The sequence below is a fragment of the Serpula lacrymans genome (genome assembly GCF_000218685.1).
Source record: "Serpula lacrymans var. lacrymans S7.9 unplaced genomic scaffold SERLAscaffold_19, whole genome shotgun sequence".
In the NCBI taxonomy this organism is placed as follows: domain Eukaryota; kingdom Fungi; phylum Basidiomycota; class Agaricomycetes; order Boletales; family Serpulaceae; genus Serpula; species Serpula lacrymans.
The window spans coordinates 631,891-656,902 of record NW_006763308.1 but is presented as its reverse complement, the minus strand read 5'-3'; the positions used below and the strand labels follow the sequence as shown (position 1 = coordinate 656,902).

The following is a 25,012-nucleotide window of genomic DNA, read 5'->3' as shown; positions in this document are numbered from 1 at the left end:
CTGTCATTGGCCGACAAGCCGTTAGGCGATGACGTAGCAATTGTGGTCATGCCTCCGACAGGGACTCTGGTATTGCCGGTGGAGGTGATGTCGCGGCGAGCCTAAGTCTGTGGAATTATTAAGGAAATATAGAAAGAGGCCGGGAAACGGATATATGCCTCTAACTAGACTTACATCAGCAGGGTAATACAATGTCTAGTTACAGGACTTCCGTGGGAACTACAAGTGGGTCAATTGGTCGACCGATTCGGTGACTTCCCTAGCTATGGCAGAGTTGCCGATTCCTGTACTACGGTTTTTGTCCTCACTTTGGATGCAGACTAACCTGCGGCGGCAACTGCATTTGGCAACGAACCGTATTTCAATCAAAGCGCAGCATCAGATATTTGCCCCACGATAAGTAGTAACCCGAACTCATCATTGTTATAAAAGCTGCACTCATGCGCGAAGGTTGTGTCAAAAACCTCCCAGAGCATATTATTGTATGTTACGGTGGTGATTGAATAGCATCAACTAATTCACTCAGAGTACTACCATGTCGTGGAAAACACCAGGTGTGGTATTGCTCACTCGCTGGTTTTTCTCCTTCGTTATTCCCATCGTTGGTCTCTTCATTGCTGTCTCACGCATCTTTTCATTGTATCATCTCTCTCTCTCATCATGGGCGATCTCTGCTTTCTTGTTTGGTGGCACTCCCATCGTATTCACGGTTTACTTGGCTTGGACTCAGCGCTCTCATCGGAGAAGAGCTATGATAATGGGCGCGCGAGCAGTTCCGCGAGTTCAAGGGAAATGGATTGGAAATATGGATGTGTTGATAGAGCTCGTCACAAAAGGTGACGATGATTATATTGGTAAGTTCATTCATATCCAGGCCAAATCAAGCCGTGACTTGACCTTGTCATTTTCTCGCTCAGGTCAGGTCATGCATGAACATATGGTTGCATACGGACCAACCATCAACCTGAACATATTATGGGAGGACGTCATCATGACGGCGGAACCAAATCATATCAAGGTGAGTAATCATCATGTTTTTTTAATGCATTGCTTTGGTAATGCCGATGCAGACGATCCTCGCTACTGATTTCAATAACTACGAGAAAGGTCTGCACATTGACCATTATCTCACCATCCTGTTTTAACGATAATCCCGAATAGGTGAAAAGTTCCGTGATACTGCTCGATCCGTCTTAGGCACTGGTGTATTCAACTCTGATGGTGAGTCATATGATAAGTTGGCATAGTCGATTAACTCATTATATATGACACCCACAACCGCCAAATAATGATGTTCAGGAGAAACGTGGAAGTAAAGATTATATTCTATAAGCAAAGTGCATTGGCTTATGGCATTTGCCTTAGGTTCCACCGCACCATGACTCGTCCGTTCTTCAATCGCGACAGGATTAGCCATTTTGATATATTTGACCGACATGCGAACAAAACGGTTTCCCTGATGAAAGACCGATTTAATTCCGGCCATGCCATTGATTTCCAGGTGCATCCTTTCGTTTTCTTATTTCATCGTGAGCCCTGATGTAACAATATTGTTCACCATGCAATAAGGATGTAATTTCGCGGTTTACTCTGGACTCGGCTACTGAATTCCTGTTCGGACATTCCGTCGACACACTTTTCTCTGGACTACCGTATCCTTATGACGTGAACAAAACAAAACTTCAGGATAACAGTTCCTCGGAGAGGTTCGCGCGCGCATTTAAAGACGCTCAACGCAATGTCGCCAGGCGCAATACGGTAGGCCAGACATGGCCTTTACTGGAATTATTTGCAGACAGAACGGCGGAGCCTATGCAGGTCGTTAATGCATTTTTGGAGCCCATCTTGAAGGAGGCCATTCAGAAACACCAGTCGTCTTTTGATGCCGACAAAGATGCGTTTCTGGACGAAGAAACACTTCTGGAACACCTTGTACGCCAGACCACAGGTAAGGAAGGCATTTTTCGTGGTTATAGAGGTTGCGCACGCTAATAACCTTGGTTGTAGATATCACTTTACTCAAAGATGAAGTACTCAATATCCTCCTTGCTGGTCGAGACACGGCATGTCACGCCACATTTTCCTGATGTTCATACTAAAAGTTCTTCGCTTAGACTGCCTCGACCTTGACTTCTGCCATCTATCTCCTCGCTTTGCACCCTCCTGCTCTTGCCCGTCTTCGGGAGGAGATATTGGCGAAGATTGGACCCAGCCGAAGGCCCACCTACGATGATATTAGGGATATGAAGTATCTTCGTGCAGTCCTGAATGGTAAAGCGTTGCATGTAATCGTTTCATCCAAGCTTACCTTTACTATCTCCAGAAACGTTGAGGCTTTTTCCGGCAGTGTAAGTGACATTTAAACATGAAAATATACTATCTCATGTTATAGGTCAATCGATCAGTCCCTTCAATTTGCGGTCAGTGAACTTGTTGTTAATTGCTTGTTTTTTCCTTATCACATTTCTGTCTAATGTATAAAGCGAAAGTATCAATGATACTACATGGTCTTCACTGAACCCTCATGAAAAACCATTATTTATTCCTGCTAGAACTACGTTTGTTTCTATTTTTCCCTCTGTGCATCTGGTAGTTTATTGACAATCATCCAGTGTTGCTTATTCAGTCCTCCTCATGCATCGCAGGCCTGATTTGTGGGGTCCAGATGGTGAGTGAGGGCACCTGCATGTTGTCGGCTAGAAATTTAACTCTTGTGATAGCTAACGAATTTGACCCCGATCGATTCCTCGACGACAGGCTGAAGAAGTATTTGACACCCAACCCGTTTATTTTCTTGCCATTCAACGCAGGACCTCGAATTTGTCTTGGTCAACAGGTAAGTTGTTATGCAACCCTTTTTTGTTATCACACACTGATTGCGCGGCGACACCGACCTACAGTTCGCGTACAACGAGATGTCTTTCATGCTCATTCGCCTGTTGCAAAATTTCTCGTCTATTACGCTTGATCTTGAGGCTCGATCCCCTGAATCTCGCCCTCCCGCCGAATGGGCTACAGCTGGTGGTCGAAAGGGCATAGAAAAGTTCAGGCCGAAGGCCTATTTAACTATTTATTCTATGGTAAGTATCACTCGCTTGTTGTGCTGGTCACCGTAAAGTCGCGAGGCTGATGTTTTCGCTTGACAGGGAGGAATGTGGGTCAAGATGGAGGAAGCGCAAAGTGCCAAAAGTTGCTAGGGATGTTGTTCTGTTGGGAAATTTGGACTGTAAGGACCACATGAGTGTATTTCGATAGTGCAATGGTAGGCTTACAATGAAATGGTATAGCTTCTCTCATAGTGCATCTTTGTGAAAATTCACGGGTTGAATTGTGTGTCGTTGGACGAGACTGATGTTGTGTTATCACGTTATCAGCTTTGTCTATGGAAAGGTGGACCTTAGCATTATCGGTTCACTCCCACTTCACCTCCGAGATGTTTTTAGAGTCATATCACTCCTGGAGCGAATGGATGAACACAGTTCAGAGTTATATGATGGTTTCAAAGCTATGTTCGCTCATCTCCGGACTTCATTATGATCTACACAACGGTGAGCCATCTCAAAGTGACACCAAAAACCAGGCTTCTTGATCAGTAGCGACGTGTACCACTCGCAGCGCCGATTCTTGTGGATTCGAGATTTTATTTTACGTTCAGTATCGAGATTTCGACTCGATCCGGGCATTGTCATGTATATTCGACTTCGGATCGCAAACTGTCCAATAGGAACCGAGTAGGAGTCCCTTCATCTCCCTTGTTCCTACTCGTTTCGTTACTATTGGCATAACCATGATAGCGTTCGAGTCAATTAAACTCCTTGATTTTCTTGCTCGTTTATTAAGACCATCTAGTGTCCATCGGTCCGCACACCTCATCATATATCCTCTGGTCACGTAGAGTACCTGATGAGCTCATTGTCGTTCCAGTCATAGCCCGATAAGCCATAAGTAGCAACGTTCAAAATCTGAAGAAGTGATTAGAATATGTGCATCAGCAAAAAACGTCAAGGCACTTACATGAACAATCGAGTGAGTGAGGATCGGTTCCGAGTGTAATGGCTTCTCCAGTCAGTCATTGTACGTCGAAGAGAGCTTTCGTCCAAAGCTTGAGAAAAATTAAAGGTTAGTCAGAAAGTTGGTCTGTGCCCACTGTCAAAGAGGGTCATCCCCAGCACCATCCAGTTCTTCGGAAGAAGATCCTTCATTCTTACAATACTCGATCCACGAAAAACCGTAAAGGGGCGGTCTCAGGTTGTCAAGAACACTCTTACGAAAAGCGTACACGTTGATTCAGAAGGGAAAAGGTGGTTCTGTGCAGGAATTGATTCTTACATCCTCTGACATCATATACTAATCTTAACTTCTAGTCCAAGACGACCTGTATCACCGAAATTTTTGATCAGTTGTCTTCAGGCTGATCATTTGCTTGGCTATCTACGCAGCTGTCTCGGAACAGAACATACTAAACGTTCAGATAGCATGAGTGGGACAATGTACATCAAAATGTTGATAAAACGACATACTTGTTTGCTCCAAAGCATGAGAAATCCGCCTGACCTTTAGGGAGATTTTGTTGAGCCATATTATAAACGTGCTGACGAATGATTGGCCAGTCGGTATCGTTCGTATAATAATTTAGACCTGGAGTGTAGGTCGAGTTAGCCGAGTTGCCCTCAGCAATCGGAGAACCGTCCGGAGGAGCAATCCAGAAGGCTGGATCGGAGGAATGTGAGCAAGAGGATATCGAAGTAGAAAGGGGCACCTACACCAGAAGAGATCTCCTGCGATCCCAATGTCCTCGGTAACTGCATAATAATACTGCTCGTAGCTCATCCTATGATCATAAATTGTAAACAGAGCTAATATATATCCAAGAAAAAGCACACCTGTCGGTCCTCTGAGCAAACCCGTATTCTTCATTCACGACTGGCTTGCCAACCTTGGCTCCAACGGTACGATGCTGACGAATCCATTGTTCACCCCACTCGAAAGATAGGTCATAACCTGTGGTCCCAGCTCCCCAACCATGGTCTCTGTAAAATATACATCAGATCAAAAGAAGCTAATGGTCTCGCCGGTTATTGAGTAAGACTGGCTCACGGGTATGTGTGGAATGTACCAAAGTCAATATTCTCAAGTTGGAGGTTGGTTTCAAAGTCGATACCGTTGAAACCGTCGTACAGCCTTATGAACAAATATAATACGAGTAGTTGCCTAAGAAATCGCGTACTGACCAGTTGTCAACCAGGCTAGGCTCATTAAACCAGCCTAGTGCAATGATTGATATACAAGAGGTTGGCTGCGATCCAATGTGACGCACCTTCATCCCCTACAGTGACCATAGTGTTCGGGGCAAGTGATTTGATGTAAGTTGACATGTCGTCGATCCAATTTGTCATAGCTACAGTATTGTGGAAAGTGAGTATTTGCACACAATGGTGAAGCGATGAGTAAAAGCTATATCTCACTCGCTGTTGTGCAATTTTGACTTTTAATGTCTGTATAACTCAGACAGCGAGCTATACGAAGGAGTCAGTACATTCCGAAGACAAGTATGCAAGGCACTCACGCTCGTTCATCAGCTCCCAGGCAAAGAAGGTGGGATCATCCTTGAACAAAATTCCCTACGTTACGAATAAGATGAGACATGGCGGAAGTTGGGACGAAAAAAGACCTACGGTAAAGGTGTTATTGCGATTGAGAATGTGGGAGATATACTCCTTGTAGAGTTGGATCAATTCTGGCTGTGTGAAAAAATCGTCGTGGCTGAATAGATTTATGCTGAGCGATTCGGGTTGATCAAATAATAACCAGCGTACTATTGATATCCAGTTTGTTGAAGATAGTAATGGGTGCCGCCAAAATCCTGTGACACCGATTAGACTGTGTCCGACGAGGATCAATGAGGTCTGAACTCACGGGCCAGTTGTTCGCCAGAGTGGCTATCAACCTGATACCATAATCCCTGGCTCTTTTAACGACGTAGTCGAGGTGACCAATGCCTTCTGGACTGTCATTGAATGCCTGTTCAGTGCCATTGACAGTATTGTAGTAGCTATGTGCGTAAAAGTTAGTAGAGATATGTCCAATAGTCATACTAAGCCCCACTTACCCATTGTTGAAGAACCTAATCAGACAAATTGCATTGAATTGGTGATATAACTATGTAGTACCAAAACGAGGACTTACCAAGTTCGGACAACGCCAATCCCTTGAGCTGATAAGTTACCAAAAGCAGCATCCACCCAGTCGTTCGTCTGGTTCATGAGCCAGTACGCATTTGCGCCAGCGAACTAAAATTACGAAGGGATAATGAGTACGAATTACGGAAAATCAAAAAGTTGAGCCGCTGACATAGAACGGTTGGCCATTCAGGGAAAATGCTTCTCCGCAAGGCTTCACGAAACTGTCGACATAGTTTGGTGAAGGATTGGGCACAATGGGTGAGACCGTAGGAGATGTCGACGGGACAGGAGCGAAAGTGGCGGTGGGTGAGACATCCCTACGCTGAGGCTGTCGACGCCAATAGTCCGAAGCGCTAGAGGCAGATGTCAGAGGGGCTAGCCCAGTAAGGGCAGCAAAAGCGAGGACAGCTTTGACCATCTCAATATGTCGAGAAGGATTGACCAGAGCGACGGCTTGAGGAACTAGACGTACTGCCAGGCAAAGCTTTTAAGGCATCGAGGAACTTGGCTAGAGAGCGCGTGATATGATGGATGACCGGTGACGAGTCAAGCTGATGAAATATGAGGCGGAGATATGCACCGTCGTTCAAAGGCTAAAGCGTGATATATTTTGCCCGACGCGTCATGTGAAGTTTGGAACGCTTATTATAGACCCTCGCTGTAACTGACAATATATATCCAAGGAAGCCACAGAGTATTGAATATTGAATGCTGAGTACTGAAGTACTGAATAGTGGAGCATGTGCCATAATATTGATTCAAAGGGCATTCAGAGTTCCGCCCGAAATTATTCCGATATTATGGCGGGTGATTAGAAAAGATTCATCCTGAAGGAAAGCAAAGTGAGGTTCTCGATGTGTGCAGTGCAAATTGGAGTGAGGAACATGGGGGTGGATTCAGGGCATAGCAGGACAGGGCGAGGTACGCAAAGGAACCACCAGGCCCGCTGTGTAAATGAAACTGATTGGAATATGGACCACGACATCCCAACAATCGGTGTTTTAAGGTCAGATTTTACAAAACGAGGTAAGAGTAGCCCCTCGAGGAGTAAGTTGGAACACAGTTTGTGTCTACTGGCAATGTGAAGAAAGCCATCTAAATGACAACTTGTAGCCTAGCGGCTGCAAGACTTTCGTAGTGGCCCTCGATACAAAGTAACGTGGAGCCGTGATTTGTGGGCTAGTACGGTCATATCTCAGAAGAGATAGGAGTATTGGGCGGATGAGGAGATTACGCCCAGTGATCTTCAAGCTTCTATGTGGACTGGCACCTGTCATGTGGAAGTAAGTATTTCTAATAGCAGGAACTTGCAAAAGTAAAACACACGTCAGATGTACCAAGAAGAGTATATCGAGCGTTCTCTACTACTGAGTCGTCGTAGACTCGAGGTAATGTAAACCTAGGTCATTCACATACCAATCTTTGACCGCAAAGATCACGTTGAAAAAGACCCGAAGTGCACATCGCCATTAGTCGCCCACTCATTGCTCTATGTCAAGGTCTGCTCAGCCAGTACTCGCCAGGATTGTGCTCCCGTGATCATAAGCGCTGGTAAGCCAAAGTAGGACGATGTCCTCTGTCATAGTGCACGACCACAGTCGCGAATAACACTGCCAAAGAAATGTAGAGAGTTGCGGGGATGGCAGTGGGAAAGAAGACTGTCCCCAATTCAGCGAGCTTCCTTGGTGTGGGGATCTGGAGGAGCTGCTCGCTGTGCTGTTAAAGGTCTTCTGCGTACTGTTGAGCCAAATTCAGTGCAGCGTGGTCAAAGAGCGCGACGCAGCGCCACTGGCACATCTGTGACTCGACTCAAAAAACCTGGCAGTGACTGTCAAATTAGCCTCAAGTTCTGCCTTGGATTGTTCACAATTGCTGTAATGATTCGTGTGCATGTGGTCGTAATGAAAGCGAATAAGGGTGGTAATGGCACGACCGCATGCAACGATCCGGACGATGGCTGCCTGTGAGAGAGAACGGGCAAGTGGTTGTCTCACATGATGCCCATGTTCTTGTCACCCGCCCTTTCCATTCCGTACCATTGCCTTTGGAGTCTGGTCCACCTCGTGGTCCATCAGTCTAGTGAGTCCCCTTAACAGCACTTCCTTCTTCTCCGTCAGTGCATCTCTGGGGTTGCTTCGCGCGTTTTCAGACTTCTCTCAAGGCAGGGCTCCCTTCTCGTACGCTTCTTGTCCCTGGCAACATAAAAGCTCATGCGAACATGTTCTCTGTCCTGAGGTCCTGCTGTCAACCCATAGCCTGTCTCTGTCATGATCTTCCACATATCTCTGCTTGCTTTCTTAACACATGCTCAAGCTGCCATTATATCCCGTCAAGTCTACAACGATGGTATCCACTTAGCAGTCGGGCCCCAGTGTGGGCCCCTCGGTGGAACCACTGCAGACGTTAATGCAGGACTTAACCTCGGCCAGTACAAGACAATCGTGTCTTTTGGGGTTAGTACGCGCTCATCTCTTTCGGACAGCAATACTGAAGCTATGTTGTTTACTGTGCAGGACTCTTACACAGACGGGGGTAGACATGATGGTGGTCCTCTCGCTCCCCCTGTAATCATTCCTCCCAATGCCCAAGCTGGTGGAAGGTCGACGAACGGGAGAGTATGGATCGAGGATATCGCCGATGACATTGGAGCGACGTTGATGGATTACGCGGTACGTTAGTTCATCTCGTCTCACCTCACTACAGCCCGCTTGATTCCCATCTCCATTGTCAGATCTCCAGCGCTGTCACAAACATCACTCTCTGGCCTAGCAATCCCAAAGATGTAGACTTTATCATGCAAGGTAATAAATTCGCAAGAACACTTTCATACCTCTGCTCATCCTCTCTTAGTCAACACCTTCCTCAGTCAATCAAACAATCTCGATTCCGATACAACTCTGTATACGGTTTTCTTTGGAATAAAGTAAGGTATTCTCCTCATACAGTTCGCTCAATTCTAAAACGTTATTCTCAGTGACTGGGAGGATTCCTTCAGTAAGTATCCTCTTCGTCAATCTTCCATCCAATCTGATGATATTACTTCGCAAAGTTGACGGCGACCATCTGCCCCAAGCAGCCCACGATCTCCTCAACCAAATGCAGATTCTTTCATCGTCTCCAACAAATGCCCGCAATTTCCTCGTCACAGACGTCTACGGTCGTGGCACCACAAACGCCGATGGTCAAGCCTGGCTGCAATCTATCTTCGATGGTCTCACAGCTTTCCATTCTGCAACGCCCCCCTTAAATGTCGCATTCGCCAACTTTGCACGTATCTGGGACGGCGTGCTGGGTTCCGATCCGGGCTATCAAGCATTTGGATATACGAATACTTCATCTTGCGTGATTGGCAACGGCACTTCGACGGTGGGGTCCTGTTCAGACCCAGAACATTACTTCTACTGGATACCTGGGTGAGGACATTGTCCTCGTTAACCTTGATTTCATGCGGCCGTGTATTTAATGTTTACTTATCACAGACATCCATCCAAGGAAACACATCGCATCATGGCAGATTACGTGGAAGAAGTCTTAAATCAATGTCATGTCGACTAGTAGCTCAGCAGAATATACCCGAAATAGCGAACTTTCCTCTTCTTATGGTCTTTCATCGTTAATACCGGTGTTTAAGGGATTATCTTCTGTTATCTTGCATATTTTTTGTGGTTTTGCTTCTTGGGTGGCCATTGGTGGCCATGTTCTGAAGATGAAGCTTCGATTGCACACTCGCGACGTGTTCGTCACGTGCATTGGTTTTATGTCTAATAACGTGCTGGCTGAAAACAACGTTGCAACAAAGTTGGGCACTAGTACTAGTGTATTGATAAAAATATAAGCCACGTCTACACTACAAAGACAGATGGGGTTCGTTGGATATGAAAGAAACCATGTCTAAAATGGGGTCCATGAGAGTAACAGCAAGGCGTGCCTCATGCTGCATTTGCCTCGGGCGTAACCGTCTCTTTCAGACGTGACACCACCAGAAATACTCACCATCGCAGTGTCGTGTTTTCACTTGACATCTCTCCCGCCAAAGCACTATTATGACCTCCAACAAGTCTCCTGTTCCTTTCAACGGTGCCCCTCCTAAGTAAGAAGGTCTAAGTTCCACAAGTTATCCGGTGAAAGCTGATCGTTTTCTGTGTGAAAAACAACAATCGCAGATATCTGAACGATTTCAGCAAAGCACTTGCAAGCGAAGTGCGCATCCTTCTCTCAGAAGTAGGAAAGCTCAGAGACGAGCGCAGGCAGCTGCAATAGTACGTCTCTTCCTCTCAAATCTTCCTATAGGACGACATCTACGGCATTCATGGATTTCTTTCAACATTGCACTCGACTATCCACTCTCTATGAATGTCCTTAGTGAGATCGCAGAACTGATGGCAGTTAAATCGAAACACGGCGCAGGAGGAGAATACTCACCAGAATGGCCGAGAAAGGTGGGCACAATTGTCTTTTCATAAAAACGATCGATCTGTTTACAATAAATACAAATGCGGTCCTCTTTTTCTTTGTTATCTTGGATCAAATGAAATGCGCAGCCCGAAGAACCTCCTCCGCCTCCTCCCGCTTCTCCTCCCCCACCAGACGACGGGCCACCTGCACCTGCACGACCAGCTTGGAGGGTCGTTCACAAGAGAAACGAACGCAGGGAGAGAGCAGCAAAGGCCCTGCCTGCGCCTGCGCCTCCCCCACCCGCTCCTGAACCAACCAGATCCGACGGCCCTGCATGGGCACAATGGAGACGTGAGTAAAATCTCGTCAACTGAATGTCTAGGTAGACCCAAGCTCATTACTTATTTTTGCGGCTTTAGCCAACCCCATGTTAGCGCCGGCTCCCGTCCCTGCTCCGCCCGCATCGCCCATGCCTCCTACACCTGCAGCTCGAGTTGGGCTTTTCGGTAAAGATTGATCATATTCATTCTACAACTTACTGATTTGTGGCATTCAATTCAGGCCCACCCACTCCTCCTCCAAAGTAAAGCTCATCCGCACTGAGCTCCTGTGTAGAAACACATTTCCTTGACTACCTTGTTACATATTTGTTATCTATGTTCATTTTTCGAATATCATAAAGTACTACCCAAATACCACCATGTCTCGATATCAAATGCTTGCTGCTATATCTATCATCATCTTCTCTGTAACTAGATTTTCGTTTATCATTCTCTTTTTTTGTCGTTTATCGCCCATTCGATGGAGCTTGCGCTGAGATACAATGTTGTAGGAATCTTTGCACTGGCATACAAACAATGAAAGAACTTGTTCTATTCTGTTGCTATATAAACTAATATAAGTAATAATGTTTCGTTTCTACAATGCAATACGAATCTGTGCGAATGGAAAATGCATATAATCTTGTGCATGTTCTATGAGTTTCTACAATGAGCTTGAAGGTGTGACTCTAATGGAAATTGAAGGATGAAATACAATCTAATTATCATGAATCGCAACCTCCACGAAGAGCGTTGAAAAGAGGTATTGTGACAACTGAGAGTCATGTAACGGAAGATGTCTGTAACCTGATAGTTTCAAAATTCGACATCAGCTTTCTGTACGCGCCATCCTTAAAAACATGTCACGCACCCATTTCTAAGCTCCCTAAGTTAACGCAGTACAACGCAATCGGCTCTTCTTCGTTATCGCCTTCGTTCCGGACAGCGAACCGAACAAAGATGAGGTCCTTCATACCACCCACGCAGTCAAATGGAAGAGATAGAGTTTCTTGCCACACAGGATTGAATCCATTATTCTTCACGACACCGGTGCGGTACGTCAGCATACGGGCAACCGTGGGAGACGACGATCCGGTCGTCGACGTAGAGGGAATTAGCTGAGAAGTGCTTGCTTGCGCGGTGGGGGGGGTGGTCCAGTCTGGAATATGGATAGACACTTCGACATATGGATTAATCATAGATTTGTCCATGACTTCCCTACCAGAAGAATCTTTAGGGCGAGGAAGCTGCTGTGCTGAGATAATCTATGATACAAAATAAGTATGCGAAGATTGACTGCGAGAGATGTTCAGAGTCTCACAGTGACATCGAAGTTATGTTTTGTCCTCTTAGATAAAAGTTCTTTATCTGGCAATCTCAATGCCGCAGGCTTCAGCACATACCCTGACCGACCATTTCTCTGAAACATGGCATGATTGATCATGTATCCGAGATCTGTTAATAGTAAAATGATCAGTCATGATAACACCTAGTGTGAAACCTTGCTACCAAACGTCTGCCAGTTTATGGCTACTAGCTGGGCACCAGCTGACCAGTAGCGATGAGGTTCATAGTTCGTGGAATTTAAACGGAGCCCCTTTGGATAAATCCGAACAAGGTGTGTCCTGTTATGCTTAATCAAATCCAGCATTCCTTGCTTGAGGATCTTATTTGCCGTGCTCTCAGATAAAGAAAATAGGTGTTCCGGTGCGTAATGCTCTTTCTTGTTGATGCCGCGACATTTGACTCCGACAGTGTACACAAGAAGCGATACGACAGCAAAAGACATCTTGATTTTGCTGTTAGGACTATGGCTGGGTACTGCAAACGATTGCTCGATCAGTGTAACAGAAGCTAGCGTAGAAGGTCCTACCGAGAGACGATGTCGACTTGTGGTGGTGAGAACGGACCCGCCCAAAGACGTTCCGAGCTTTGTGGAGCTCCTCTTTAAGCTCTAGAAAACATCACTACATAAAACACACCACAGGAACCAAATTTTGAGGAGCAGAATTCACCTTTAACGGCGTCCATCTCACGCTCGCGCGCCTTTTTCCATCCAACTTCCATTTCATGGATCACCTCTGATTCCGAAGCAGAGGTTTCAGTAGATGATTCGGCATCAATGGTAATATCTTTGATCTTTATGGATTCGTTTTCTGATACATATAGGTTCTTAGCCTAAAGCTAACATCAGCCGCCGTATACGTGACTAAACCAGAGGGCTAACCTTCAGAAGCACTCTGCCTTTGAGATCCTCTGGGCTAGGTAGAATGTCAAACGTTGGCCTTCCGTCGATGGGTGCGCTGACTAGAGCATCACCAAAAGTCTCGAACATGATTTTGACCATCATGTCTTGTTGAGGCAACGAACAGTGTATCTCCGCGGAAATAATGATTGGATATGGAGATGTCACGAACGCGTATTTAGCGATTGCCTGGCAAACCTCGCGAACTGAAACTTTGGAGGTAAAGGTTTTTCCGTGAAAAATCATAGGTTCTCCATCCCCATCGTATATGTCAACTAAAGTTCAAAAAGTTGAGCGAAGGACCTTATATAATACTTCCACACATACGTTCTACGCTTCTGCAAGAGTGCAAGAGTGCCCTAATATAGCCCTCTATGGTACTCACACCAACAAGCTGGTGGCCGACAAGGTATGTGTTGTGCGACGAGGATATAAAATATTCCGAGATAGGCTTCGTCATGTCATGCCATATCTTGCCGTGCTGATCGGCAAAAGCAGAGTTATCACTTGAAAGTAAGAACGCAGTGAAGCCGTCTAGAGTTATATGATAATTCAGGGCACTATTAGCCTCGCCTCGAGATTGCCCGGTGATGCCAATCGAAGGTGAAAGGGGAGGAGGTGATGCCGATAGCGGTAGCGACGTTATGTTCTCCGATGAGGGAACGCCTATGCTTATCCTGTCCTCGGAATTATAAGGCTTGATGGGAAGAGATGTAGCGTTGGAAGAAGAGCGCTTTCCATCTGACAAAGAGGCATACTTGAAGAACAACTGCCGCAGTTCTTCCTGGCTGAGTGAAGACTACACGCATGTGAGTGACTTTGAGTGACTTGTGAGGTAGAAAGATTAGGTCAACTTACTCTTTGGGTCCCTCGCATAAACTTCTCGAACGCATGACAGTCGAAATTCCCGCCATTGACAAAGCATAATCGTTTATATAATCGATCAAGTTCAGGCCGAGCCTTGAGCAATTTGACGAAACGCTGAAAATCCCCAAAGTCTAGATAGTCGCGACCTTGGACGTCAGCTTGCTGTTAAGCAGAGTTCAGAAAAAGGATCCGCTGCCATAATGAGATCATGAAAGACCTTGAACAGCCGCAGTAGATCTTCAGTAGACGAATGGATGTTTAAGCGTTTGCAAAGCTTTTCCACTTCGTCAAACTCTAACTTGTGGTCGCTTTGTTCATCGGCTCCCTTCCAGCACTGTTTCTCCCAAATGGCTTGCCTAGTCTCAATATTACCCACTCCACTCATCAGCTCCTGGCGAATAGAAAATAGCTTCCTGAGAGTGATGTCCCATGTCTGGAACACGTCTTTGGTTGAAGCAATAAGGTGTAAAGTCTTATAACTTCCATCCAGTATGTAAATGATGGTAAGCCATCGTTCCTCGTACTCGTGGGCGAGCTGGAACTGTTGTCGGTAATACCTGGCATCGGCACACGAGCGCAACTCCTTGATGTTCTCGATTGGAACTAGTAGGAGATCAGCAGGACATTCTTCAGCGATAGATATTGTAGTCGACATACTGATCTTTGGTTTCTTCGATTCCCACAGGATCTGGCCGCGATCGGGGTCCAATTGAAAGATGTAAGTCTTTTGCTTTTTTGCTGACACCTTTGTCATGGGCACACCCCGCTGCAGCAATAAAGGAACTGCAACATCAGCAACGAATGCCTCTTGAGCGACACCCTCGTGCCGGCGGTGGTCTGTTGGATGAATTTCCTTCGCATTTTCCATGATATGTGTTGGAGGGTCCTGCATTATGCCTTGGGATATCTGGATAGAGCCGAAAGTGCTGTTCGTGTCCACACTTTCAAGGCGTGCATCAGAAGAAGCTTGCGTATCTTTCCTTTTCAGGAGAACATCGTTGTTCGACCGTGACGACTTTGAGCGGACAAGAGGGACAGTCTTGACCTTTATCAACTGTTTCTTGATGGACGCTCCAATGCCATTGTCGCCCCAGCTTTTAGAGTGAACCAGCGGATGAGCAAACGCGTGTTCAGAAGGAACCTTTGCTAGAACAGCATCCTGGACGGCAAGAACGGGCTGGCCATTGCTTGTCAAGAGTTTGGCGGCTCGACGGAGGATATGTGTAGGCTGAGGACGTTGCTGCCGTTGCGCATTCATAACCAGCAGTGTATAGAAAGGGTCAAAGGGCAATATCAGACGTGGATATTCATCCAGGCAGCATAATAACCCCGCAATCGAGGTGTATAAGTAACTTATAGCAGCGAGGCGATGACGCCTGATGCAGGCTAGAAATAAGTTACAGTCAGCCTCGGACGCGCTACCACAAATTATTCGGGGTGGCGCTTTGGGTGGCGCTGGGCGCGGCGGCAAGTCATATAGACTTCTGAGTAAATTACATGTTTCCGCCAAGTAAGTAATCGTGTACTCTGCATCCTCTAATCCACATGGTTTTTCCTATCTTCATCACCATGCTCGCTATACACATGCACATTGTATACAGTGTACTCACGCAAGAGGCACTCTTTGTCATGTTAGCTTCGAACACACCAGCGACTTGTCTCTACGACGAACCTTAATGGCGAACTGCAGCGTATCGTGCAAGAACCACTCACACATATTCATCTATTACATCCGAATGATCCCTGACTCGCACATAAATCATAGGAAAAGCCAACACGAGGCCAGCTGCGGTAAGGCCCCATGTCGAGGTAAAGATACTCATGTATCTAAAATGACTCAGCACGAATATACAGAGTCACTATGCAATGAGACTTACGGAAGTTTGATCGCGTCCTCCCGCCAGGCAACCGCAGCTCCTGCAGATTCTAATGATTTGTCTGGTGAGGGATCACGGTACTCTCGTTATCATCTCGTAAAAGCGATGCGTGGAACATACAGAAGCCTATGAAAATTGCAAGCCTGGCAGGATCATTGGACATAGCACCCATGAGCCAGTACGCCGTAGTTTGCCACATCGCATCGAGCAAACCACAGAATATCATTAGCCAACAATGCGCTGGGTAAGCAATGTCGTACATGTCCATGTCAAACGGATGGTTTGTAATCGTCTCCCGAGTGTAAGTCCTGCTAGATGGATTCAGCTTGGTGCAACGGTGCCGAATAACGTCTTTACCTCTGATAGAAGTATGCCCATACATGCACAACAAATACCATGATCAGAAGGATGCCCCAACCTGCGAACGCACGGACCCGGCGGCGAACTCGTGGTTGATCTAGAATAACGCCAATGGCAACGGACCCAAATATCTGAGACAACCAATAGACGATATTATTTAAAGCCCTAGTACGGATGTTGAACAACGCCGAGTTGTAGTCATTGAATTCTAATTTCGACATAGGATATCGGGGTTAGCTATCTTTCTTGTCTATGTTGAAGTACTATTGAAGTACTGACGCCAAGTATAAAAATAGTTACTTGCAAAGAACATTGGAAAGAGAAGAAGAATGAGAGGGTCTGTCTTGAGCGTCAAGTAAAAACTGTAAAATTCATGCTTCCACGACAGATGCCTGACACGGGCAACTTCGGTGCCGTCGGTGCGTATCATGTTATCAGGATCGACCATGAAGATAGGAATGCACACCCCAATAAGAGTGAGGATGAGGAATCCAATCTACGGTTTTTATTTAGCACATGTCTTTCTCGCATTCATAGATTTAAGCAACTGACGTATGTTCCATTTCCGACTTTCACCAATAACATGTTGACAAGAACATCAATAAAATACAATCAAGGCTTAATACCGTCCACTTACCGCTGCCAGCCTATGAATCGAATATGAATTGCTTTCTCGATATCTAGACTTATTAAAGCTCACCTCCGAGTGGAAATTATTACCAAGGGCTACTGCAGCTCCAACAACAGCTCCGAGATTGAATATTGCCCAAAAGATACCAATAAATCTCCCCTTTTGAACCTCCGTTGGATATGCCAGCATGAGACTTCCTTGAGCGGTCCATAGCAAAGCGGCACAAATGCCTAACAAAGCACCAGCTGTAGTGACGAAAGCACCAGCACCAGGATGAATGTTAACAACACTGTCTAGAAGAGTCATTGAAACCCAGCAATGCACAAACTGGAGATACACACAGGAAAGACGCGATGTACAAAGAATAACCAAATGTTCCAAGGAAGAGCGTAAGTCGGGAGCCTAATACGTTGTGAATTGAACTACCTGGTCTAGCTGGGTGAACATGTCAGAAGCTTCATTAGAGAAGGAGTTACGAACCCGGAAAAAAAGGAAAAGAACGCTGATGTTGAATACAGTGCACAATTTGCATTGGCGGCTGACTTGCCATCGACTTGACCTCCCCCTCCGAGGCCAGTAAGCGCATTGAACATCCCAGGACACATGAAACAGACGAATCCTAGTATGATAACCTGAGAGTATGGGTTGCGATCCCTTGAGGTCAGTAGGGCGCTTGACAGTCTCGCTTGGTCTGTAGTCCCCCGCGGCCGCATCTTCGCGGGAGTCGTCAGAATAGATCTTATCCGGCTGTTTGAGGGCATCTGCCATTTTCGAGTCAAAAGTGAAGTAAAAAAGCAGCAGCTTACAGTACAAGAGGAAGCCACATAGTTATTACCCGCAGGACGTTGAAAGGGTCCGCGTGATGTATCAGAAGTCCGGGTTTGACGATGGTATCAATTAATTACCTATCTTGACAAATTTTTTGACAGGACTACTACCAGCCGTGGCCACGAACGATTTCTGTAATGGGTTTTTCAGAACAAGAATGAATGACGACATAAAGGTTCTTTTGGGATGCGTGCAGGAAACAAGCGCTGCCACCAATTGCAAACGTCCCGAAGACCATCCAGAAAGCAACTTCCTAACTTTTGTACTCGACCCTGTATATGAAGAAATTCTATTCTACCAGTCAACGTTAATCAGCTGCAACTTAAAGATGAGAAAACACGGACCGTAAGGCAGAGTTCAAGATAGCTTATCCCCTGGTATATGCGCCAGATTATTACTACTAATAGCTCACGGCTCCCTTCCAAGTTGACATTGACAGCTGTAACTGTGACTGATAAGATAACCAACTAAGTTTTTGCTGGGACTTCGGGGGTCACATTTGAGCATTTATGGACGGACGGCGAGATTCATAAAGAACTGATAGGATATATCCATGGCTTAAAATAATTCTTCATTACCATTTATCGTCATCTAGCCAAACTCTCAATCTTAAGTTTCAAAGATAGAGTAACTACCTATAACTAATAGTGTTGAAATCACCTCGAGCTCCGCAAAAAGGAGAAAGATGTACAGTACTGTGCACATAGCTTGAAAATGAAATTCAAACTTCAAGTAGTCGACTCAAGGCTTGAAAAGATCACAAGGAACCTCATCATGCTCACAATCATTCAACTCGCAAAACTGTCGGTCCTAAAACATCTCCCATTTTTTCATCATTAAATAACGAAAAGGTCATGATATAGAAACAGGATCACGTCCACCGATATTCTATTCAACAAGACTTCACCCAAGTGAAAAATTAGTAGAGCGGACCCTTGTTTTTTTTTCTTGTCCCTCCATACCTCCTGAGTGCACCACTTCAAAAGCGCACGACGGCGATAAATATGTAGGATACCAGAGTGTATGACGGTCATTTATAGCAAGTCACTGAGAGCAGCCATTTCAGGTCCACCCGATTCCTAGAAAACAACAAGGTAAATAAATGACAACCAACAAAAACACAAGCAACAATAATTACCCGCATGCCAATCTCCCAATCTGTAATGAATCAAAATGCAATTAGTAATTGCTCAATTATAATATAGACAAGACATACAGCTGTAAATGATGGTAACGGCCATGAGGATACCAGTTCCACTTCCAATTGCGCCCATGAAGTCTGCAGCCACAGACAGAAGACCAAGAGTGGCTCCTCCGAAGGCAGCAGCAGTAGGGATAACACGCTTCAATTCCTTGTACATGGAGCCTTCACGATGACCAGCCATAACCTACATCAATCGTGAGCACCAACAAAGCACATAACGATAGTAATACAGACCATCTGCTGGTCTTTCAGTTGCTTGGCGACATCTCGGGGACCACTTCCCGAGACTTCAATCCAAGTCTTCGAGAAAAGAGCACAAGCCGAAACGACAAAAGCAATGTAGAGAGCAGTGTGAATGGGGTCTAAAAGTGCTTCTTTGATAGTATGAGGGGCCGACATGTAGTACGCAATGCCAGACGTTGCCCGCAGTTGAGGAGAGTCATCTAAAGGCTACGCACGGTTGTGAATTATGGAGCCATCAATTTAGAATGATAGCAAACGAGCTTACCTCCCACACACCAAGCAATTTCACAAGGAGGTTGGATGGGAAACGAGAGGCAAGCATCTGAGAGATCATGAAGACATTGGAAGTCAAAGCCGACTGTAGCATGATTGGCATGTTCGAAGTATAAAACAACTTGACAGGGTACGATCCTCGCTGACCACGGAATCGGTTAGATTTGACCGGGATTTCGATGCGGAATCCTTGCAGATAGATAACGACAGCGAAAACAATGACAGTCGCGATGAGGTTCATAACGTTGGGGAGTCTGTCTCGCCAGAAAGCTTCTCGGAGAGCACGACCTTTGTCGTTCCAGGTGAAGAGGAGATGGAAGAGGGCGACGAAAGCACCTTCGAATTCTGGTCCACGACCAGTGTTTACAGTAGTAGGAGAGAAGGCTTTCCAGACGATGGATTCACAAATGTTGGTGGCGATAAAGAGCGAAATTCCAGAGCCAAGTCCATAGCCTTTCTGAAGCAACTCATCCAAGAGAATCACGATAAGAGCCGCAGAAACCAATTGGATGATAAGGAGGAGACAGACACCCGCACCCAAGTCGCTGGGCTGTCCATAAAGACCGGTGACGACATAAACAGTAGCTTGGCCTAGCGAGATGATGAGGGCGAAAACTAGATTGGTATGATCAGTGGATGAACCAAATGGCGACAACAATTTTTTTTCAAAAAGAGACATACGTTTCTGTGCGCCGCTAAACAAGGCCCGGTCTTCCTTCAATCCAAAGTCGACTTCAATTAGGTTTGCACCAGCCAACAGTTGCATGATCATTCCACTAGTGATGATTGGGCTGATTCCGAGTTCCATTAGAGTGCCACGGTTTGAAGCAAGGATGACACGCATCCAGTACAGAGGGTCAGACGAGTCGGAGGACATGATTCCATAAAGAGGCACTTGGGAGCAGACCAAGAATATAAGAAGAGTGACGGCGGTCCATAGCACTTTCTGATTAAAAGGTACCTGTACACGATAGAACAGTTATTTGTCTACACAAAACAGAAAAGTAAATTCAACGAACTTTTCGGTCAGGCGAAGAAACCTCAGGTAAGAGCGGAAGGAAAGGTCGGACGAGATTTAAAAACCGGACTACGAGTGATTGTTAGCATTATCCTACACGTTATAAAAGAAAGAAACATACACCCGCTCATGTTGGAGAATGGCCAAGGAGCGGCTGGGAGTAAGATGAAAAGAGAGCTTGAGGAGAATGGTTACTCGCGAAATACTTACACGTCCCAACCATAGACGTGGCAGACACAAACATCCGACAACAAAGACCGCCCATCGGGTTAGGGTTTCAATGATCGCCGTTTTTTTTACCAAGTCTGTAGTACCATAGTACTGGCAGGCGTATATTGCTGCACCGAGATATAACATTAGAGCGATAACGGATCCCCTTCGTAGCCATGGCTTCATCGTCTGCAAGCATAGGGCCAACCCAGTCTGTCGTGTTCATTACACAGACACCATACCCGCTCCCTTCCCAGAAGTTCATGATCCCACTCGCTTGGAAGCGTTACCAGCTCTCGCAGCTCATCAACAAGGCTTTATCTCTCCCAAGTCCAATCCCTTTTGATTTTTTGGTTCATGGGGAAATCCTGAGAACAAGTCTCGGCGAATGGTGCGCAGAGAAAGGAGTCGGGGAGGTATGCTCAGACAGTTGAACCTCCGCGGAACACAGCTAACGCGATTTGCAGGAGGGAACGTTAGAGATCGAGTACTTCGAATCCATTCTTCCCCCTCAGAAAATGTCTTCTCTACCACACGAAGATTGGGTGTCTTCGGTATCTTGTCGCCTTCCAAAGTATTATTCACCTCTTTCATACGCCTGATATCGCACTGATACGGCTTTTGGTAGATATTTTTTGACCGCATCTTATGACGGCCATATACGTTTATTTAATTATTCACAAAAAATAGTGCATGAAACTTCCGTTCACGCGGCGGCAATAACGTCTTGTTGTATCATTCGTAATGTAGAATCAGAACAGGACGACTCCTCGCGCTTACTCGCGAGCTCTTCGCACGATCTCACAGCTCGAATCTCAAAACTATCACTCTCATCCGATCAGACTATCCAACTGCAGACGCTAGCTTCCCTACATCTACATACCGCTCCACTTTCATCAGTCTCCTCAGATTCGTCAGGGTCAAAACTCTTAACTGCTTCATGGGATGGACTCATCGGTTATTGGAATACAGATGTCCCAGACGACGACGAAGTGCCCCTCGATCGAGTAAGCACGTCCGACAGAAAAAAAAGGCGGAAGGTTGTCGACGATAGCGATGGACCAAAACGTAAGGCTCCTTTGGCCGTACTCAAATCACACACCGCACGAGTCTCCAAGGCTATTTTTTCTCAGAACTCGGATAGAGTTGCCTACAGCTGTGGCTTCGATTTTACAGTTCGTACCTGGGATGTTGAGCTTGGTATCTGTACCTTCACCATAGTATGATTTCGATCTATTTTTATTTTATTTTCTGTGCACTGATACGTGTTACAGAATGCACCAGAAAGGCCCATGGTAGATTTGGCCCTCACGTCAGACGGGAACACGGCTATAGCAGCTTCGACAGATCGTACTATCTCTCTTTACGATGTGCGATCGTCTGCTTCATCTGTAAACTCTTCAATCGGCACTCTGGCTCACCCAGCAACGCCGTCCTGTATTGCACCATCGCTTTTGTCTGGGTCTCACCAGCTTATTTCCGGCGCTTACGATGGTATTGCGCGGATGTGGGACTTGCGGAGCATGAAGGGTGCTGTCTCCGTCTTCAAAGTTTGGGATGGTCAGAAGATCTTGAGTGTAGACTGGGCCAGTGGCATTGTTGGCGTTGGCGGTGAAGGTGGTATGGAGGTATGGCGTGTAGGCGAGAGTGGGGGGAGTGCTTTGGCGTAATACTGGAGACATTTGGTTCAACATATGTCCCGGTATTGCCACCTTGTGCCAAAAATCGCCCTTAGGGGCCACATTTGAACATAGAAGTTCAATCAATCTGTTAAAGAGTGCGCCCGGTGTCATGTTCACGGGGGGCCTTCCGCAGTTTCCTCTTTCCCTGCTGTTAATCAAGCCAGCGTTTACAAAAGTGATGTTATTACACTGGGATGCTGCTATTCTAGTTTGCGTTATGTCTTTATTGTAAAATGAGGCTACTGTGGACGACTCAACAATTCAATTCACCAGCATTTTTTAATGCCCTGTCATGACATGTATCCCAAAAACTGAGGTACATCCGTATGATACAAATACTAGTACATTTTCAACAGGATAGCGCTAGCATGAATGTGAATAAGACAGTGTTACGTTTTAGATTTTTTCAGAGTGATGGTTTGAATGTTGGTCCACGAAGAAAGGCCATACTTAGAATGCTCGACGCCTAACCCAGACAACTGTTTGATTGTGAAAATTAAAGTTCTGGACATATAATATAAAAACTGAAAAATACCTTGAAGCCACCAAAAGGCTGGGCAAGTAATGCTTGGTCAATAACGCCATTGAACGATGATGTAAATACAGCTTTACCTGATCCCAGTGGAATTGATGAGCTTCGTTGATCCAGACTATAATTCAGAGCAATATGAACGTCATTATCAGGTTGCTTACACGCAAGCAGCCTTACCTGTCCCTGCTTCCAGCCTTCGTGCGATAGACTGAGCACGTGTAAGGTCGTTCCCCCAAACAGTTGCACCCAGACCATACTCGCTGTCATCTTTCAGATGGCATGTGATAAGCCACATATCAAATGAACCTTTAGCGGAAGTTAACGACACTTACTTGCCCTCGCGATCACATCGTCCTCATCAGACCATCTCATCAAAGGCAGGATGGGAGCAAAAGCTGTAGATAGCGGCATGAGTACCTTCGAGTTACAATGGCACTCTTATACTTACGCTCTTCTCGCACAACTTTGGAGTTATCTGGCGGGTTGTCAATTATAGTTACGGGGATGAAGTAACCTTTCTGGCTCTCGTCGACCGTGCCTCCCAAAGCGATAGTGTGACCATTGCGTTTACAGTCTTCGAGGAACGTTCTATTCGCTAACTCGTATCCAGAGTCGGTATACATATCAAGAGAAAACTCACTTGGCTTTGGTGAATTGATCCTTGTTCTGGACAGGACCAAGAGCTGTTTCTGGGTCCATACCGTTGCCAACTCGGATCGTTTTCGCAAATGCTACCAACTCGTCTCGAACAGCGTCGTATATTTTATCGTGGATGTATATGCGTTTCAACGCGACACAAATTTGTCCAGAGTTAAGTAGTGCATTCCAGAATATTTGCCTGTCACACGCAAAGTTAGATCACTTGTACCGTGCAACGGAATGGTGACATACGGCGCAATAACTTTGGGGTCGACGTCATCTAAAACGATCGCAGGGTCGTTGCCGCTGAGTTCCAGAGTGAGACGCTTTAGCGTTGCTGATCCTGCTTTCATAATAGCTCTTCCAGCTCCCAATGAACCAGTGAGGGAAATACGTGCAATTCGAGGATGAGTCGATATCCAAGGTCCCCTAATACAAATTGTCAGAAAATACCTGGCTTCTGAGGAAAAAGAACATTTACAGATCGTCATCACCAGACAGGACAGATAGGACACCGGGTGGTAAAACGCGCTGAGCTAACTCTACGAATTTCATGGCTGCGAGAGGAGCATATGGAGATGGCTTGACGATAAGGCAGTTACCGGTAACAAGTGCTGGAACCACTTTCCAAATTAATAAAGTCAAAGGAAAACTGTTCAACCATTATCACCGATCACTCGCAAAAGGCAAGAGGTGTCTCTTACTTCCAGGGAGTTAATGCTGCGCACTATACGATGACATTAACGACAAGAAAAGTACGACGAGGAAGACAACTTACGACACCCAGTGGAACATAATGCGAAACAACCCTTCTATCTGGTGTATCGATGATGATTTCATCTGACAGGAATTGCGCTTTTGCTGCAAGCATCCAAGCTGCGGTGCCTCCTACTTCGAGATCTCTTAGCCGAAGAGATCAATATGAGCATAAACCTAACAGAAATCAAGGGGCACAACTCACGCCAATGACTTTGTCTTTCCACCCTCCTTAACAAGTATCTCTGCAAATTGATTTGCATCTGCATTTAGGAGGATACCCACTTGCTCCACCAGGGACTGGCGTTGCTCTAGAGGTGTAGCAGCCCAGGCAGGAAAAGCAGTGGCAGCAGCATCGATAGCAGCATCGAGCTGCTCTTTGGTAGCTACAGGAACAGATGCCACCACTTCTTCCGTGGCAGGATTGATGACATCCCTAGTTAAGGCTGAGCTCACTTTCTGACCACCGATGATATGAGTACTGCGTCATTTATGGTCAATTCTCGACAGAGCTAAGTCAAGGAAATGCACACAAGTTGTCTTTGAACGAGATGCTGGACATTGCGAGGGTTTGGGACTGTTGATAGAGGAATGGAGTGCAAAGATGGGAGTGGGTGTAGCGTGTGCAGACGAAGGGTTGCAATCACGGCTTTTGTACGCTGAGCGCAGTGCTAAAATATAATTCTTGTAAGGTGCGTGCAGTCACGGTGATCATCCATCATGATTCTGATCTCTGTGCTGAAACATGGA

General features: G+C 45.9%; 7 protein-coding genes across 7 annotated transcripts; 2 read left to right on the top strand and 5 right to left on the bottom strand.

The window, feature by feature from the left end:
* Positions 1–535: 535 nt before the first annotated feature.
* SERLADRAFT_418770 (uncharacterized protein) lies at positions 536–3,834 on the top strand (the record flags this gene model as incomplete). Its single annotated transcript, XM_007324477.1, has 18 exons — positions 536–854; positions 918–1,018; positions 1,071–1,107; positions 1,162–1,221; positions 1,300–1,312; positions 1,366–1,501; positions 1,570–1,948; positions 2,008–2,063; positions 2,115–2,271; positions 2,324–2,348; positions 2,406–2,420; positions 2,484–2,558; positions 2,613–2,668; positions 2,721–2,836; positions 2,901–3,080; positions 3,147–3,226; positions 3,288–3,548; positions 3,616–3,834. 16 exons carry the CDS (start codon positions 536–538, stop codon positions 3,195–3,197), a joined length of 1,776 nt encoding a protein of 591 aa, XP_007324539.1.
* A 434-nt stretch (positions 3,835–4,268) lies between these two features.
* SERLADRAFT_480589 (glycoside hydrolase family 5 protein) lies at positions 4,269–6,770 on the bottom strand (the record flags this gene model as incomplete). The annotated part of the gene is made up of 15 exons (XM_007324476.1): positions 4,269–4,459; positions 4,521–4,710; positions 4,764–4,831; positions 4,884–5,030; positions 5,098–5,181; positions 5,232–5,265; positions 5,318–5,398; positions 5,466–5,516; positions 5,567–5,621; positions 5,676–5,763; positions 5,817–5,863; positions 5,917–6,052; positions 6,110–6,124; positions 6,187–6,290; positions 6,352–6,770. The coding sequence occupies 15 exons, from the start codon at positions 6,598–6,600 to the stop codon at positions 4,432–4,434; spliced, it is 1,377 nt and encodes a 458-aa protein (XP_007324538.1).
* A 1,644-nt stretch (positions 6,771–8,414) lies between these two features.
* On the top strand, positions 8,415–10,036 carry SERLADRAFT_480585 (carbohydrate esterase family 16 protein; the record flags this gene model as incomplete). The annotated part of the gene is made up of 7 exons (XM_007324475.1): positions 8,415–8,635; positions 8,696–8,851; positions 8,914–8,983; positions 9,033–9,105; positions 9,157–9,176; positions 9,232–9,595; positions 9,662–10,036. 7 exons carry the CDS (start codon positions 8,450–8,452, stop codon positions 9,735–9,737), a joined length of 945 nt encoding a protein of 314 aa, XP_007324537.1.
* A 1,392-nt stretch (positions 10,037–11,428) lies between these two features.
* On the bottom strand, positions 11,429–13,649 carry SERLADRAFT_480572 (uncharacterized protein; the record flags this gene model as incomplete). Its single annotated transcript, XM_007324474.1, has 8 exons — positions 11,429–11,704; positions 11,769–12,162; positions 12,219–12,352; positions 12,407–12,718; positions 12,771–12,851; positions 12,913–13,075; positions 13,125–13,417; positions 13,470–13,649. 8 exons carry the CDS (start codon positions 13,600–13,602, stop codon positions 11,616–11,618), a joined length of 1,599 nt encoding a protein of 532 aa, XP_007324536.1.
* A 2,069-nt stretch (positions 13,650–15,718) lies between these two features.
* SERLADRAFT_353146 (uncharacterized protein) lies at positions 15,719–17,590 on the bottom strand (the record flags this gene model as incomplete). The annotated part of the gene is made up of 10 exons (XM_007324473.1): positions 15,719–15,836; positions 15,887–15,947; positions 16,007–16,197; positions 16,244–16,454; positions 16,526–16,742; positions 16,799–16,815; positions 16,884–16,893; positions 16,947–17,166; positions 17,219–17,299; positions 17,358–17,590. 10 exons carry the CDS (start codon positions 17,588–17,590, stop codon positions 15,719–15,721), a joined length of 1,359 nt encoding a protein of 452 aa, XP_007324535.1.
* A 917-nt stretch (positions 17,591–18,507) lies between these two features.
* SERLADRAFT_418765 (uncharacterized protein) lies at positions 18,508–20,636 on the bottom strand (the record flags this gene model as incomplete). Its single annotated transcript, XM_007324472.1, has 8 exons — positions 18,508–18,784; positions 18,844–18,863; positions 18,922–19,093; positions 19,144–19,359; positions 19,418–20,040; positions 20,107–20,386; positions 20,445–20,512; positions 20,565–20,636. 8 exons carry the CDS (start codon positions 20,572–20,574, stop codon positions 18,740–18,742), a joined length of 1,434 nt encoding a protein of 477 aa, XP_007324534.1.
* Positions 20,637–21,478: 842 nt separating this feature from the next.
* Positions 21,479–24,975, bottom strand: SERLADRAFT_480566 (uncharacterized protein; the record flags this gene model as incomplete). The annotated part of the gene is made up of 14 exons (XM_007324471.1): positions 21,479–21,873; positions 21,928–22,814; positions 22,871–22,888; positions 22,948–22,985; positions 23,045–23,134; positions 23,200–23,262; positions 23,316–23,455; positions 23,508–23,705; positions 23,759–23,935; positions 23,988–24,158; positions 24,211–24,233; positions 24,285–24,408; positions 24,468–24,743; positions 24,796–24,975. The coding sequence occupies 13 exons, from the start codon at positions 24,822–24,824 to the stop codon at positions 22,725–22,727; spliced, it is 1,437 nt and encodes a 478-aa protein (XP_007324533.1).
* Between the last annotated feature and the right edge of the window lie 37 nt (positions 24,976–25,012).